The sequence below is a fragment of the Colius striatus genome, chromosome Z (genome assembly GCF_028858725.1).
Source record: "Colius striatus isolate bColStr4 chromosome Z, bColStr4.1.hap1, whole genome shotgun sequence".
NCBI classification, from domain to species: domain Eukaryota; kingdom Metazoa; phylum Chordata; class Aves; order Coliiformes; family Coliidae; genus Colius; species Colius striatus.
In genome coordinates this window covers 64944971-64958927 of record NC_084790.1, presented here as the reverse complement: position 1 = coordinate 64958927, position 13957 = coordinate 64944971, and the positions used below count along the sequence as shown (strand labels likewise).

The window sequence follows — 13957 nt, the reverse complement described above, 5'->3', positions numbered from 1 at the left end:
TTATTTTTCCTTAAAAGAGTACATCTCACACAATCTCGGAGAGTAAGAAATGATGAGAAAAGTTGACAGCTGTATCTCATACACAGTTCCCTTGACTTTATCATTAATCTAGGGATGTTTCACTTCTTACTTGCAAAAAAACATTATGGAAGAATACTGGAGGAAAGAGACCCAAGATGGTCTCTATTCAAAGATCATTTTTTCCAGGTTCAGGATCAGAGCATCTCAGTGGATAAGAAATCAATGGAGCCAGGAGATTCGTATGGTTAAAAAGGGGAATGTTGGGCAAACTGAAATGGAAGAAAAGAGTCTATAGATCACGGAAGGAAGGGATGGCCACTTGGAATGAATACAAGGCTGTCATTAGAGGATGTAGGGAGGCAACTAGGAAAGCTAAAGCCTCACTGGAGATTGTCCTCAGGAGCCTCAGACTCCACAAGAAGTCAGGTTGAAGGAGGAGTTTTGTTAGGCTGATGAGGACTGGGTTAAGGATCAGTTGAGAAGTCTGGGTGTACATAAATACATGGGCCCCCATGGGATGCACCCACAGGTGCTGAGGGAGCTGGCAGAAGTCATTGCTAGACCACTCTCCATCATTTTCAGCAAGTCATGAAGACCAGGAGAGGTGCCTGAGGATTGAAGGAAAGTAAACGTCTTCAAAACTCTTCAAAAACGGCAGAAAGGAGGACCCAAGTAACTACAGACCGGTCAACCTCACCTCCATCCCTGGAAAGGTGATGGAACAACTTATCCTGGGTGCTGTCTCCAGGCATTAAAAAGACATGAGGGTCATTGGGAGCAGTCAACATGGTTTTACCAAGGGGAAGTCATGTTTGACCAATCTGATAGTCTTTTATGAAGATGTAACCAAGTGGATAGATGGTGGTAGTGCAGTGAATGTCTCCCACACTGTCTCCCACAGCATCCTTGCAGCAAAACTGAGAAAGTGTGGGCTGGATGATCAGGCACTGAAGTGGATTGTTAAATGGTTGAAGGGAAGAAAGCAGAGAGTTGTGATCAATGGTCTAGTTGGAGGTCTGTATCCAGTGGAGTCCCTCAGGGGTTGATGCTGGGACCAGTACTGTTCAGTATATTCATTAATGATCTTAATGAGGAAACAGAGGGCACTGTCAGCAAGTTTGCTGATGATACTAAAATGGGGGAGAGTGGCTGACACACCAGAAGGCTGTGCTGCCATTCAATGAGACCTGGACAGGCTGGAGGGTTAGGCAGGGCGAAATCGAATGAAATTTAACAAGGGCAACTGTAGAGTATTTCATCTGGGAAAGAATAATCCCATGTACTAGCACAGGCTCGGGAATGAACTGTTAGAGAACAGTGTAGGGGAAAGGGACCTTGGTGTCTTGGTGGACAGCAGGATGACACAACCCTGCAATGTGCCCTCATGGCCAAGAAAGCCAATGGCATTCTGGGGTGTATTAGAAGGGCTGTGGACAGTAGGTTGAGAGAGGTTCTTCTCCCCTTCTGCCCTCAGGAGACCACATCTGGAATATTGTGTCCAGTTCTGGGCCCCTCAGTTCAAGAAGGACAGGGAGCTACTGGAAATTGTTCAGCACAAGGCTACCAAGATGATGAAGGGAGGGGAGCATATCCCTTATGATGAAAGGCTGAGAGAGCTGGGGCTCCTCAGCTTGGAGGAGACTGAGGGGTGATCTCATTAACGTTTACAAGTATGTAAAGGGTGGGTTTCAGGAGGATGGGACCAGGCTCTTCTCAGTGATGGCCAATGACAGGACAAGGGGCAATGGGCATAAGCTAGAACATAAGAGGTTCCAAAGAAATACAAGAATTTCTTCACTGTGAGAGTGAAAGAGCAGTGGAACAGCCTGCCCAGGTGGGTTGCTGAGGCACCTTCTCTGGAGACATTCAAAATCCATCTGGATAACTTTCTGTGTGACCTACTCTAGGTGGTCCTGCTCTGGGCAGGGGGGTTGGACTAGATGACCTTTTGAGGTTCCTTCCAACCCGTGATATTCTGTGAAAAACTAGGAGGCACAAGCCAAAATCAGTTTGACAGCTTAAAATTAGAAAGAAAAATAAAAGAACCCTAAATTTTTATCTTACGATTTTAAGCCAATATGGTGACTTTCTAGGGACTGGCATGACTTAACATTGGGAGTTAGAAATACAGCCCACCATACAAACACATAACTACAAAGAGACCAACTCAAGTTTACAGTGGTGACTATAACTTTGACTTGCCTGACATTGCATATTTAAAAATCTTAGCCATAACGCCACACTGTTCAATATCAGAGTATTATATACCTGTCCTGTGCTAGGAAAGATGATTCTTTATATCTAAATCCTATCCATGCAGGCAAGAAAGCACTATTTAGAGTTCAATTTACTATCTGTTACACATTTCATCTACATTTAAAAAACATTACTAAAGAAAAAAATAAGTTATGGACACCTGCTTTTGCCACTGTGCCAAAACACTTCCTGCTGAACTATAGAGCTAATGCCACCACCAAGACAATCAATGTCAAGTGAAAAATATTACAGAAGTACTTCAAAGTACCAGTGGAACTGTAAAAATATAACCTCGAACAAGACAAAATCTATAAAATTATACCAATAAACAAAGGAAAAACAGATATTCTTAAAATCACTTGATGATTTTGTATTTAAAAATAAAGTTTAAATTTTAATTTAAAATTCAGTTTCTTTCATAGAGTAACATTTCTGGAGTATAGATAGGTTTGGCTTTAAGTATATTCTCATCTGTTAGTTAATGTAAGAATTGGTTATGTATACATCCTGTGTTTCACATTATCATCTTTGTTCTGTTCCTGCTGTGCCTTGTGGCTAAACAGATTTTATGAAAGTCGGTGGCAACAGATGTGCTGTATCTGCAGACAATAAAATAAGTGACTTTTAGGACAATTATAACTGGGTTGTTCACAAATTGGCCCATGTCTATCATAAACCCAATTCTCTGTTATGTCCACAAATAGTACATCACAGTTTCTCATTTAAGAAAAAATAAAAGTTAAAGTAAGACCTAATTGATAATTGATTTAACACCAAGGCTGTCAAATGGTGATAAGAGTCACAAAATCTGTTTCCCAGCTTTAATGCACCAAGTCCATGGTATACACTGTGATTGATCTACGTGAGCAGCCCCTTTACTTTTTGTAACATGAACCAAAATACGAATCCCTGCCTCACAGAACTTACAAGGGCAGTGATTTCCCATGCCTGAATCCTTAACCTTAGTTATTTAACTGTGGAGCCAAGCAGCCAAACATTTTCAAGCCAGATTTACTATTGCCACTGCAGGCTTAATTCTGCTTTCTTAATGTCTATTTTGTGCACTGAAAGAGGTCCTCTAGGAAAACTGGTAATGAGACAGCAAGTATAGACCTGCACCACGATGCACATACACAATGGGGCAAAATCAAGCTTACACAAATGCTGTAAGTCTGGGCATTGCAGCATCCCAATACCTGACTTTGAAATCCATCTGCTAGTTAATTTTTTTCCCCATGTTGAATAAACTCAGTACTTCCTTTCTGCCCCCAAAATGAAGATAAATCTCTACCACATAAAAATTATTATACACAAAATAGTGACACAGCTTTCCTCTCCAGGCAGGCTGTAAATTCTAGCTGTTTAGCCAGAGCCTTATGGCAGAGTCGTATTTCCAGCCACACTGGCCAGCACAAACAGCCAAGCCAGCAGCAGTGCCTCCCACTGCAGGGCTGCACACCACCTCTCCCCACTGCCTTCCCACTACACTGCTGCCCAAAAAAAGGGCTGGCAGTTCTCAGCAGAATGGTGTCCCTTATTGCAAACTGCAAAGATGATGGAGGTTCATGAATTTAAAAAAAAAAAAAAAGAGAATGAAAAATGATGCAGGAGCTTTTTTTCAAGGCAAGCTGTTAACTAACCCAAACCGCGGAGTGACCACTGGCCTCCTCTGTAATTGTAACTGGGCCCCTAAACTAACACCATCATGGCAATTACCGTCTTTCAAACACAGAAAAATGCTTTTAGGCTTAAGCATTGTAGAGCACAGCCTTCTACCAGTAAAAACAGAGCACATGTCTTAATTTAAAAGTTTGTTCAGCATGTTTTGTGCTGCTTCCCAGTGTCTTAAGAATCAGATTGAATTGTCAGACTAAGTAGGGGAAAACAGCACTTTCTTTTGCTTATGAACAGCAAAACCAGGGAGAAGTGAAAGTTCTTGTCCTCATGCACGGTATTCAGTAGCTCTGGGGGGAAAGGTTGTTTCAACAGTAACTCATGAACAAGTGGCAATGAACTTCCCAGCAATTAATGGGCTGTCTAACATCTGTACCATGAGGCAAAGAACGCATAGAATCTGGATTCAGAACATAGCAGTTACTACCAAGTAAAAGGTTTGTTCCTTAACTACAGAATAACACACTTTCTAAATTTTCATAAGCTTTTAAGTTTTCCTGCTGGCTTCAGAGGCTAAGTAACCTAAAACTGGGACAAACAAGTCTCAGTTCTTAAACTGATTTGACAGATTATTCTTTACGTTCTGCAACTTTGATGGAAAAGCCACTTGTTCTTCTCTTCTTCCTTAATAGTCCTACGTGAGCTACAGTTTTCTAGATTTTGCTTGCAATCTGTCTCATTTTGAAGTTTTCCAGTTCAGTTCTGACTACCCACTGCCTATATCTCTATTAAATCTTTCCTACTGTTTATAATGGAGAACGAATTCAGTCAGTATAATTTCAGCTGGCTCTCCAGCTATTCTTCAAATGGAAGACAATATACAATATACACTCAACTACTGACTGTGTTTAAAAAAAAAAAAAAGTGCACACATGCATTCACATACATTCATAGCAAGCCCAGATCATTGCCAAAAAAAATGAGAGGAAAAAACCCCAGTATTTTTCCATTACATAGCTAGTGCATATACAAACTACTTCTCTGTGATATATGCGTTTTACGGCCATGAAGATGAAAAACGGTCAAAACCCTGCCCTAAATTAAACAAATTGATTCCCATCTTTACCTCTTTACCAAAATAATTTACTAAGGCTTAAGAAGCAAGCAGACTCAAGGCTGGGATGTTGTACAGCCCATCTATTAACTCAGTCAGCAATAAATCTACCCTTACTCTCCATACTACTTTCTTAAATAGCTCACTATAAAGCCTCAACCTAATTAAAAACAGCTTTCTCGGCAACAGTGGCCTTGATTTCACTTATTTACACATTAACTGCAGCCTCCGTTTGGCCAATCCGGTCTATTCCCTGTACCACACAGGGCCTTTTATCTGCCCTGGACAGCATTTTCTCCAGCAGATGAAGTAGATGCCAATTGATTTGCTGTCGAGCATGGTAAATTAATAGCAACAAATTGCTGAGGGCCCCATCTCGCTGCTCCACCATGCTTCGGCAGTTTTGCTTTATTTGCTCCATGATGGGCAGCAGTCAGGCCTCTTCAAGTCAATTTCTTCTTAACAACCTGCAATACTTTTCAATGGTGAAAATAGAGCCGTTCCTTCTAAGTCAGAAATCAATATCCTATTGCCCTTAGAAAATGCTAAACAAGCAGTATTGGCAATCCACTTGTTACTAGAGGGTATCAGATATAATGCAAATCCATACTGCTTCCCTCCTCGTAGTTATTACAGTTTGCTAAAAGGTTCCTAATGCCATTTATCATCATTTACCATCGACTACTGCAACTATGATTATGACATCCTATCAGCTAGCAAGGCCCTTTCATTTCTATCCAATTAATATTTTAGCAGCACTCAAAAGGTTGTTGCCCAAGTCTTGTAATAAAATTTACATGGATTGGACTTAACTATTTTTTAACTGTAATCTTAAAAGTAATTTCATTTATTTTTTTAATACTCAGATTCTTAAAAGACCTGAATTTTCCTTCAAAAATGCTGAATATCCTTAGCATGTGTATTAGTTCACAGATGGAGGTCTGACCAAAAAGAGTGGCTCAGAATTTATATATTTACCTCCAAAAAACCACAACTGAAGTGAAAAGTGAATGCTGTATCCTATTACGGTTTTCCATCAGTCCCATTCACAAATATCTGTTGCCTGTAGCCAAATACAGTCACCTATTCTAAGCAATGATTCTGAATTAAAACCATCAGTAAGCATGTCAGAGTACAGCAATTTAAATCAACTGTTTACCATAACACTAAAAAAGCTGAAACCAAATCACTACCACCACAAAATGCAACAGTACATTAGAAACATGGAGCAGCACATCAACTCCTCATTTACAGACTGTCGGCTAAGCCTCTTGAAAGTGTTAAAAGGCAACTTAGTATGAAATAGGCAGACCATTTCTTCAGACCACACTCAAACATTTGTATTTATGCTAATATTGAAATTTAAAACTGTAGAGAAGTGTCTGTTCATATTGCAATGCAAAACCCCCCAACTCAGTGCCTTTTCTTGTCCAGAGTGCATCTATTTTGAAGTTCTATTGATCCTAGTACTGAAGATCTAAAATTAGCTTAGCATTTTAGGCTATAACACCACATGTCACAACATAACCCACACTTGCCTTTAAAAAAAATACAAATGACTAATTCTACCAGTCTAATGCTATTTACTAAGTTACCAAAATTTAAATTAATTATGTTCTCAAACATAATTGTTAAAAATTGGCAACATTATGCAGGCTTAATTAAGATTAAATCCAATTTACTAAATGTACTTTAATTGGTACTAATTACATTAGCTTTCCTTTCAGAATGACAAATTCCCCGTAGGTTTCACTTTAATAGTCTTCTATCAAAATCAACACAGGATGACTGATGATGAGCATCGCACGGGGGGGGGGGGGGGGGGGGGGGGGGGGGGAAGCAATGCTCTTCCCCCTTCTCCCCCCTCAGACACACAGGCACACTCACTACCGCTGCTCTCTATGCGTTTATCCTTTTATCAATTTGCTAAGTCACAGAGTCATGACTCCATCACAGCCATCATTTTCTGTTCCAGTGAAAAATTTCTCTAAAAATAAATACTCTGTGGCTGGGAGCAGCCAAGAAGAACAGAAGCTTTAACAGAAAAATACACAAAGGTTTCAAATATCAGGGCCACCAATTACTAGGGTACTTCCAAGGACTCCAGGGAGTCCTGCTCTTGAACCCTTTGAGAAGCAAATCTAATAAGTGAATAAGCCTAACTTGATCTTGAGAACTAGGCCCAATTACACCGAAGGGCAACTTCACTGCATTATTGCCTGCTTTCCATTACAAGGGCATCCAGCAAGTACATCTGGAAAAGAACCTGAGAGGAACCAAGGCTGTCTGCCCAGAAAAACAAATAAAGACAGATATGCCTCTGTGCTAAAGTGAAAAAAAAAAGAAAGAAAATATAATAAGTAGGTGGTTTGCAGGGCTGTCTGTATTTCATAATGTGATAAACTGCCTCAGGATTTTTTATATGATTGAATTTAGAAAGGGGGGGGGGGGGAGAAGAAAAAAAAAAGGGTGAATAGCTCAGTTTCAGTCGAGCAAAATTCAAAGACAAGAGAGGAAGAGAAGGGAATTTAAGGTGGAAGACTAAAAAGGCTTCACACACATCAAATGAAGCAATCAATGCTATCTATATAATGCCCCAAATTGGACCTTAATGCTGTGCTCATAAAGCAAGATGGGAAATTTTTTGCAGTTACCGAAGCAAGAGAGGAAAAAAACACCCACTGTTGCAACAGAAAGGGAGGCATGAGGGATGTGCAATTGATATCAGATTTAAGAATGATAGTGAACAAGTTTCTTAGCTGCAGCTAATTTGAATCAACATGTGACAAGATATTTTAAGTGTTTTGCTGAGAATACGATACTAAAATTACTAATTCGAACAGCCTAAGCAGTAATGGAAAAAGGTGTTTCATTAAAATTACAGTCTTTTGTAATCCCTACATTTAGTTGTAATTAAGTATTTAATTTCACCAGAATATCACTGATGGCTCCATTGTCGTAACTGTATACAACTTCAAAGTAAAGCATTTAGACATTAAAAGGACTTTTGCTGTGGGTTCCCCCCATCCACACCACTCCCTCCCTATCCAGTCCCACCATTTAATTACACATCGCACCTGCAATCTGGTTTTGTCTCACAGAATTTTGTGCACTCAGCCTACAACTAATTGCTGTAAAAACACTGTTATCTAGAAATATAAATAAGTTTGACTGCAATGCTTGCTTTCAAAAGCATAGGTAGGTGGCCTGTAAGGACTCTGGTCTTTGTGAACTGTTTGTGTATTTACTGCTTCACTGATGGGAGGCAGGAAGGGGTGTTTTGGGTTTTCAGTTGCTTGTTTGCATTTTTAATGGAACCTGAAACAACATGGCTACTTATTTCGGAACAGACACAACACCCAGGAGAGTCAGTGACCAGTCTTTTCACCAGCCGCAACCACAGCCTTTTTCCTCACTCGTTTGTTAAACACACTTGTTGAGTCTTGATAGTTCCTGTGAGGAAGGCGCCTGAATTTAATGGGTCTACACATGTCTGTAAAATAACATGTATGTAACCGGACCCGTAAGTTTGGAGCTGCAGAGGCAAAATGCTTTGAGGCAAGAAATCCCACCATCTTCGTATTTGTATGCCATCGAGTGCAAATGGCCCTCATCAGTGCTCTGGCAATGGGATGCTAATGGAATACAAAATATAATAAATAATAAATAACATGAAAAAACATTTGACTTGTATGTCTGCTCTCAACAAGATAAAGAAATCCTATTTCCACAACCCAGAGAAGTTCCAAATCCCTAACTTTGAACAGAAATGCATACAAACCAATTTTCAAATGGTCTTTCTTCTCCTATCCAACCATTTATTTATTTCTGCAGTTTACACTCCCCAGTAACGCTGTCAAATTGCTCAACCGTTTGCTAAAACGAGTTGTCAGTATTAAACTCTACCATATAAAAAGTTCCCTCACTGGAAAAGAGGTCAGATGTTTCATTCATTCTCCTCTACAGAAGGTTAAAAACATATATTACCAAATAAGAAACTCTGATTTACACTACCATGCTCCATCTGACTAATCTCCTGCTAATCTTGGTTGTGATAGACTTCAAGGCATAAAGCCCGCATGCTAACATCCTCACATGCAGAAAGCTTCCTACTTGGGAGCTAAGACATAGGTTTTGGACAAAGGTCCAAGTATGCAGCCTGAGGAAAACACGAAGCTAGCTGTGCATCAACAGCTTTTCTAGCTCCAGCTTACATCAGTATAGGTTAACTTAAGTCTTTCCACACTCAAATACAAATCCCCTGACACCTAGTAGGCCTTTGTGATGTAGCTATCATTCCTAAACAAAACCCCGGAAGGTTAGGGGTCAGGTAGATTTGAAGGTACCCACATACTCATCCCTACTCACATACACCCTCTCCCTGTCGGGTGTAAGATTACTTGTACTGCCATGCAAAGATTTCATGTAGAAAGTCAAATGAATAATCCACAACTGATAGTTCATACCTTAACCTACACAGGACACAAATACTATACACAAGATGGAAGTTTCACCGACGGGTTAAGTACGAAAAAATTACCAGTGCACTCAGGTATGCAGTCAAAATAAGTCACACAGAATACGGATCTGTTTTAAGACTGATGGGAGAAATTATACAGAACATTCTTACACAAAACAAATTATCCACCTACCTGTTTATGCATCTCTATATTCAGCCCATAGGACATCTCATAATACTAGGAAGGAAAAATTCACTGTATTAGACCTTGCAATTTTGAAAACTATTCCAAAATTCACTTCATCTCAAAAATCATCTATACAAAGAAATACAGACCTAAATATATTCATTGGCCTCAAAGAACTCCTGGAAATTGAAAAAGCATTTCACAGCAACCTTTCTTTTCTTTTCATTCTTTTTATTTCTGCTTTAATTTCATTGCTTTGTGTCAAATTTACAAAGAGCAGCCATAAAACAAAGAAAAATCAGACAACAACAACAAAAAAAAATCATGAAAACTAAGCACAACCAGAGTTAACAATTAGAAGTAGGGAGAAAAAAAACACACAAAAAATGCTCAAGATATTATTCCCTAGTACACATAAAAGATGCCAAAAAAAACGCCTGAAGTGCTTGAAGCCGGAGACTCATATAAATCAACGAAGTCTAACAGACCAGTTATTCAGTATCTTACATTTAAACACACAAAAAAAACCCCTTAAATTAAATTGCAGGGATGCATAAAAAAATTAAAGAGCATGGAAATGCAGAGCCAAGGCAGATACACCAAGCTACATATGTCCTGTTGTGCATGAGTATTATAGGGAACTCAATTCAGTGTGTAATGTTAGCACCAAACAATCTCCAAGACTTGGGCGTATCAAGCATGAAAAAGACAACTGAGAGCTTTAACATCTGCTGATGCTCTTGGTTAAGAAATTTTCAAGGTTATTTACTCTTTTTTGTGAATACAAGAGTGCTATTTGACACATATAAAACGAAAAACTAATCCTTCGTGCATGTACAAAAGAATAGATAGCAAGTGCTCCTCAGGAGTTACCATGATCCATCATGCAATTATGCATTTAGAGATGTCTTCCTATGCACGCTATTTAACCAAGCAAACTACAACCATTGAGGATATGCCTTTCCCTGCCTTTCTGAATTTAGTGAAATGACGAACCAGCTGCCCAGGTGCAACAGTTCTAGCAAGAAAGTAGGCTTTGGCTTTGTGTAAATACATGTACAATTCTGGCTTACTCTAATCATAGAAAAAATACTATGCTGAACCGCTTTACATAGACAAGCAGGGTTGCTGGGAGAAGCCAGCTAAGGTGAAAACATCATCCCCAGGTATGCTACTAAAGTTGTACATGGCATTTAAGGGCTGACAAGTAATCTGCTAGCACTTGGAAGAAATATCCGCAATTGCTTAAAAGGTTAAAAAGCAGGTTTTGTAAAGAAAATAACTGCTGCAAACAAGTTATAAAGCCCTGGAACTAAGGATTTATAATAGAAGCACTGATGCAACCTCAACAACAGCAGTGCTATGGTAATCTTTTTGTTCGCCTCCAGCGATCTGAATGTATTTCGGTCTCAGTATACCAAGCTAATAGACATTTTGAATTGGTTATGCAGCTTGCTTACCATGACATAATGTCGCTGCATCTCTGTCTTCTCACTGGCCAGTTTTTCACATTCTAGCTTTAAACTGTACAAGACATAAAAAAGAAAAGGCATGGGTACTTCATAATACAAAACTCACATTCTTCTCAGCACAGGCTACTCCCCTTTCCAAGCATTTCTCTGATACACAAACAGAAATGTGCATTCCAGCTCTTGTCTGGGAGTTTAGGGTGGGGTCTGTACTTTTCCTCCGTCAAGAGACACTGTGCAACATCCTCATCTATGCCAACTGCATGCAGTACACCGGAGACAATTTTTCTCTAACAAAAAAAATCTCTGCACTGGTTCACAGAAGCACGCAGGTATTCATACCTCTAACACTTAAGCTTGAAAAGCCACTTACAAATCCTTAATTTGTGTTTCAGAGTTTTTATTTGAAAGAGTTTGAGTCACCTCTTGTTTTCACTCAACCCAAAGAGTTATGAAAGGTGTCTCACCACTTCAAGACGCAAAAAGTTGTTGGGATTTTTTTGTTGTTTTTTATTTTGCTGTTACTGATGAAAGAACTGCAAGGAAAATACTGCAGGTAATTTAAGGAATACGGTGGTAAATATGAACACCTCCATCGGTTATTTTGTTTCAGAAGCCCGATAAGCAATGCTGCCAGAAGTCACTTGTCACTTTGAGGACACAGCGCTCTTTCACCTAAGGATAATGAAATAGCTTGCCGCCTCACTTCCAGGTTATCAGCACTTGACATGTCAATGAAAGGCGCGAGGGGGCTGAGCCAAGACAAGATGCGTGTCCTGAGCGGCATTTTGAATGAAAGCAGAGGACGAGCCCAGACAGAGAACATTTTTCCATCAACCCTCACTCCTCAGAAAAAAACCCTCACTGAAAAAACAATATAAAACAAAACACAACCCCACAAAAACAACAACAACATCAACAAAACACAAAAAACCCCACGCAAATCACAAACATGAGCACGGGGAAAACAAGAAGATCCGCTCGCCCCTCTCGGCTCGGGGCCCCTGTGAGTTCCCCCCGGGGCGCGCTGAAGGCTGGTAGCGGCGGCGGGACGCGGAGGGCCCGGCGGAAGCGCTCCCGGCGGCGGAGTCCCGGCGCCCCGGCCCGCCGCTCCGCCGGGCTGCGGCAAGTGGCGAGCCCACACGGGGCTGGGGGAAAGTCGGCAGCGTTACCTGTGGTACTGAGCCTGCAAAAACTGAAACTCCTCCTTAATCCGATCGCAGGACTCGGAAATGGTGAATTTAAAGGGTTGCGCTGGCTGGTGAGGAGCCTGCAAGCAAGCAACAGCGGGTCTTTTAATCACCCCCTCTCGCCCGCCCGCAGCTCCCCCCGCCCGGCCGCCACCCCTCAGCTGCCCCGCCGTGGCTCTCGCACATGAGCTCCACGGAGGCGCAGATCCCCGACCCCCCAACGCCCCGGACCTCCCCCTCGCCCCTGGGGCAGCGGTGGGATGCCCGATGCGCCCCAGACTGTTAACTGGACGGGGCCGTCGCGGGGGAAGGCGTCGCCCGCTCGGACCCCCCGCACCGGCCGCAGCCGCGGGACGCAGGGCGGGCGTCGGGACCGCCGCGCTCCGGGCGGGAGTAACTCGGAGGAGCCAACTCCGGCCCGGGGCGGCGGCACGGCGGACAACAATAAGAAAATGGCTACAACTCCGCGGTGCCCACGCCGGAGCGCTGCCCGCAGGGCCGCCGCCGTAACTCACCGGGTGCCGGGTCTGCGGATACATCTTGCTCAGGTCGCGGATCATCCACGCCGCTTCAGGGGGCGCTGGCGGCCGGAGCGGCAGGGATCAAGGCTGCAGGCGCGGCTGTGGCTACGGCGGGCAGGGACGCCCCGGCCCCGCCGCCCCGGGGCTGGCGGGGCACCGCCGGCAGCAGTGAGGCGCGGCGGCGACGGCGTCCGCGGCGCGGAGGGGCCGCTGCCACATCCCCCGGGGGCGGTCAGCGGGCGGCGCCGACCAGCTCTCCCGAGCGCGCCGCTCCGCGGGCTCCGAGCCCCGTACAGCGGCAGGCGAGGAGGAGGGCGGGGAAAGCCCCTCGGCCGGTGCCCGTGTGCGCTCCGCCAGAGATCCCCGCCGGCAGTTTCCTCCCCTCCTGCAAACTTTTACTGCCGGCGCCGGGTCTCGCGGCGCCGAGCGGAACGGGGCAGGATGGCTGCGGCGGGCTGGCGGCTGCCCCGAGCACTGGCTGTGCGCTTCCCTTTTGTGTCGCGGGCCAGTCCTCGCTGCTAGCGGCCGGACCGCATCTCCCCCGCCACTGCTGCTTGGCCGCTCTTTTTCCGATATTTTTTGTTTGTTTTTTTGTTTTTGTTTTTTTTTAATTAAAAAAAAAATCAGAGAGATGCAGGAGAAGATACGGCCCGAGCTGCTTTATTTATGGGGGTGTTTTTTCTCTTTTCCCTTCCTCGCCTTTCGAAACTCCGGGAAGTGGCGGTGGCAGCAGCAGCGGGGGCGCCGCGCGGAGCAGAGCCCCGCGCGCGGCCCAAAGGCCCGGCCTGGCCTAGTCCAGCCAAGCCTAGTCCAGTCCAGTCCAGCCCAGCCCTGCTTTGCTTTGATTTGCTCTGCTCTCCCTGGCCCGGCCCGGCCCGACCCGGCCCGCTGCCGCTCCGCGCCGCTCCCACTGCACGCTCTGCCGAGGTGACTCCTTTGACCAAATTTAGCAGCAGCTCGTCATTAACATTCTGATACATATTCACCGGCAGCCGGAAGACCGCCGCCCGCGGAGCACCCTGGGAGCCGCAGTCCCCGCGTTCCCCCCCCCCCCCCAGTTGGCCCCACGCACCGCCGCCACTGAGACTTCGCCTCCCGTCGGGCACCGCGGTGCCGCCCGCCTCCC

At 43.7% G+C, this 13957-nt stretch overlaps 1 protein-coding gene across 2 annotated transcripts in view; it reads right to left on the bottom strand.

Moving 5' to 3' along the window:
- Positions 1 to 12998, bottom strand: part of LOC104561327 (transducin-like enhancer protein 4) — a 104463-nt gene extending 91465 nt beyond the window's left edge. For both annotated transcript variants that reach the window (XM_062017556.1, XM_062017557.1), the window contains exons 1-4: positions 12826 to 12998; positions 12293 to 12390; positions 11112 to 11175; positions 9658 to 9702 (exon numbers count right to left, since the gene is read on the bottom strand). In XM_062017556.1, the coding sequence (XP_061873540.1) occupies positions 9658 to 9702; positions 11112 to 11175; positions 12293 to 12390; positions 12826 to 12870 (252 nt within the window). In that variant the 5' untranslated portion in view covers positions 12871 to 12998. The remainder of the gene's footprint in view (positions 1 to 9657; positions 9703 to 11111; positions 11176 to 12292; positions 12391 to 12825) is intronic.
- Between the last annotated feature and the right edge of the window lie 959 nt (positions 12999 to 13957).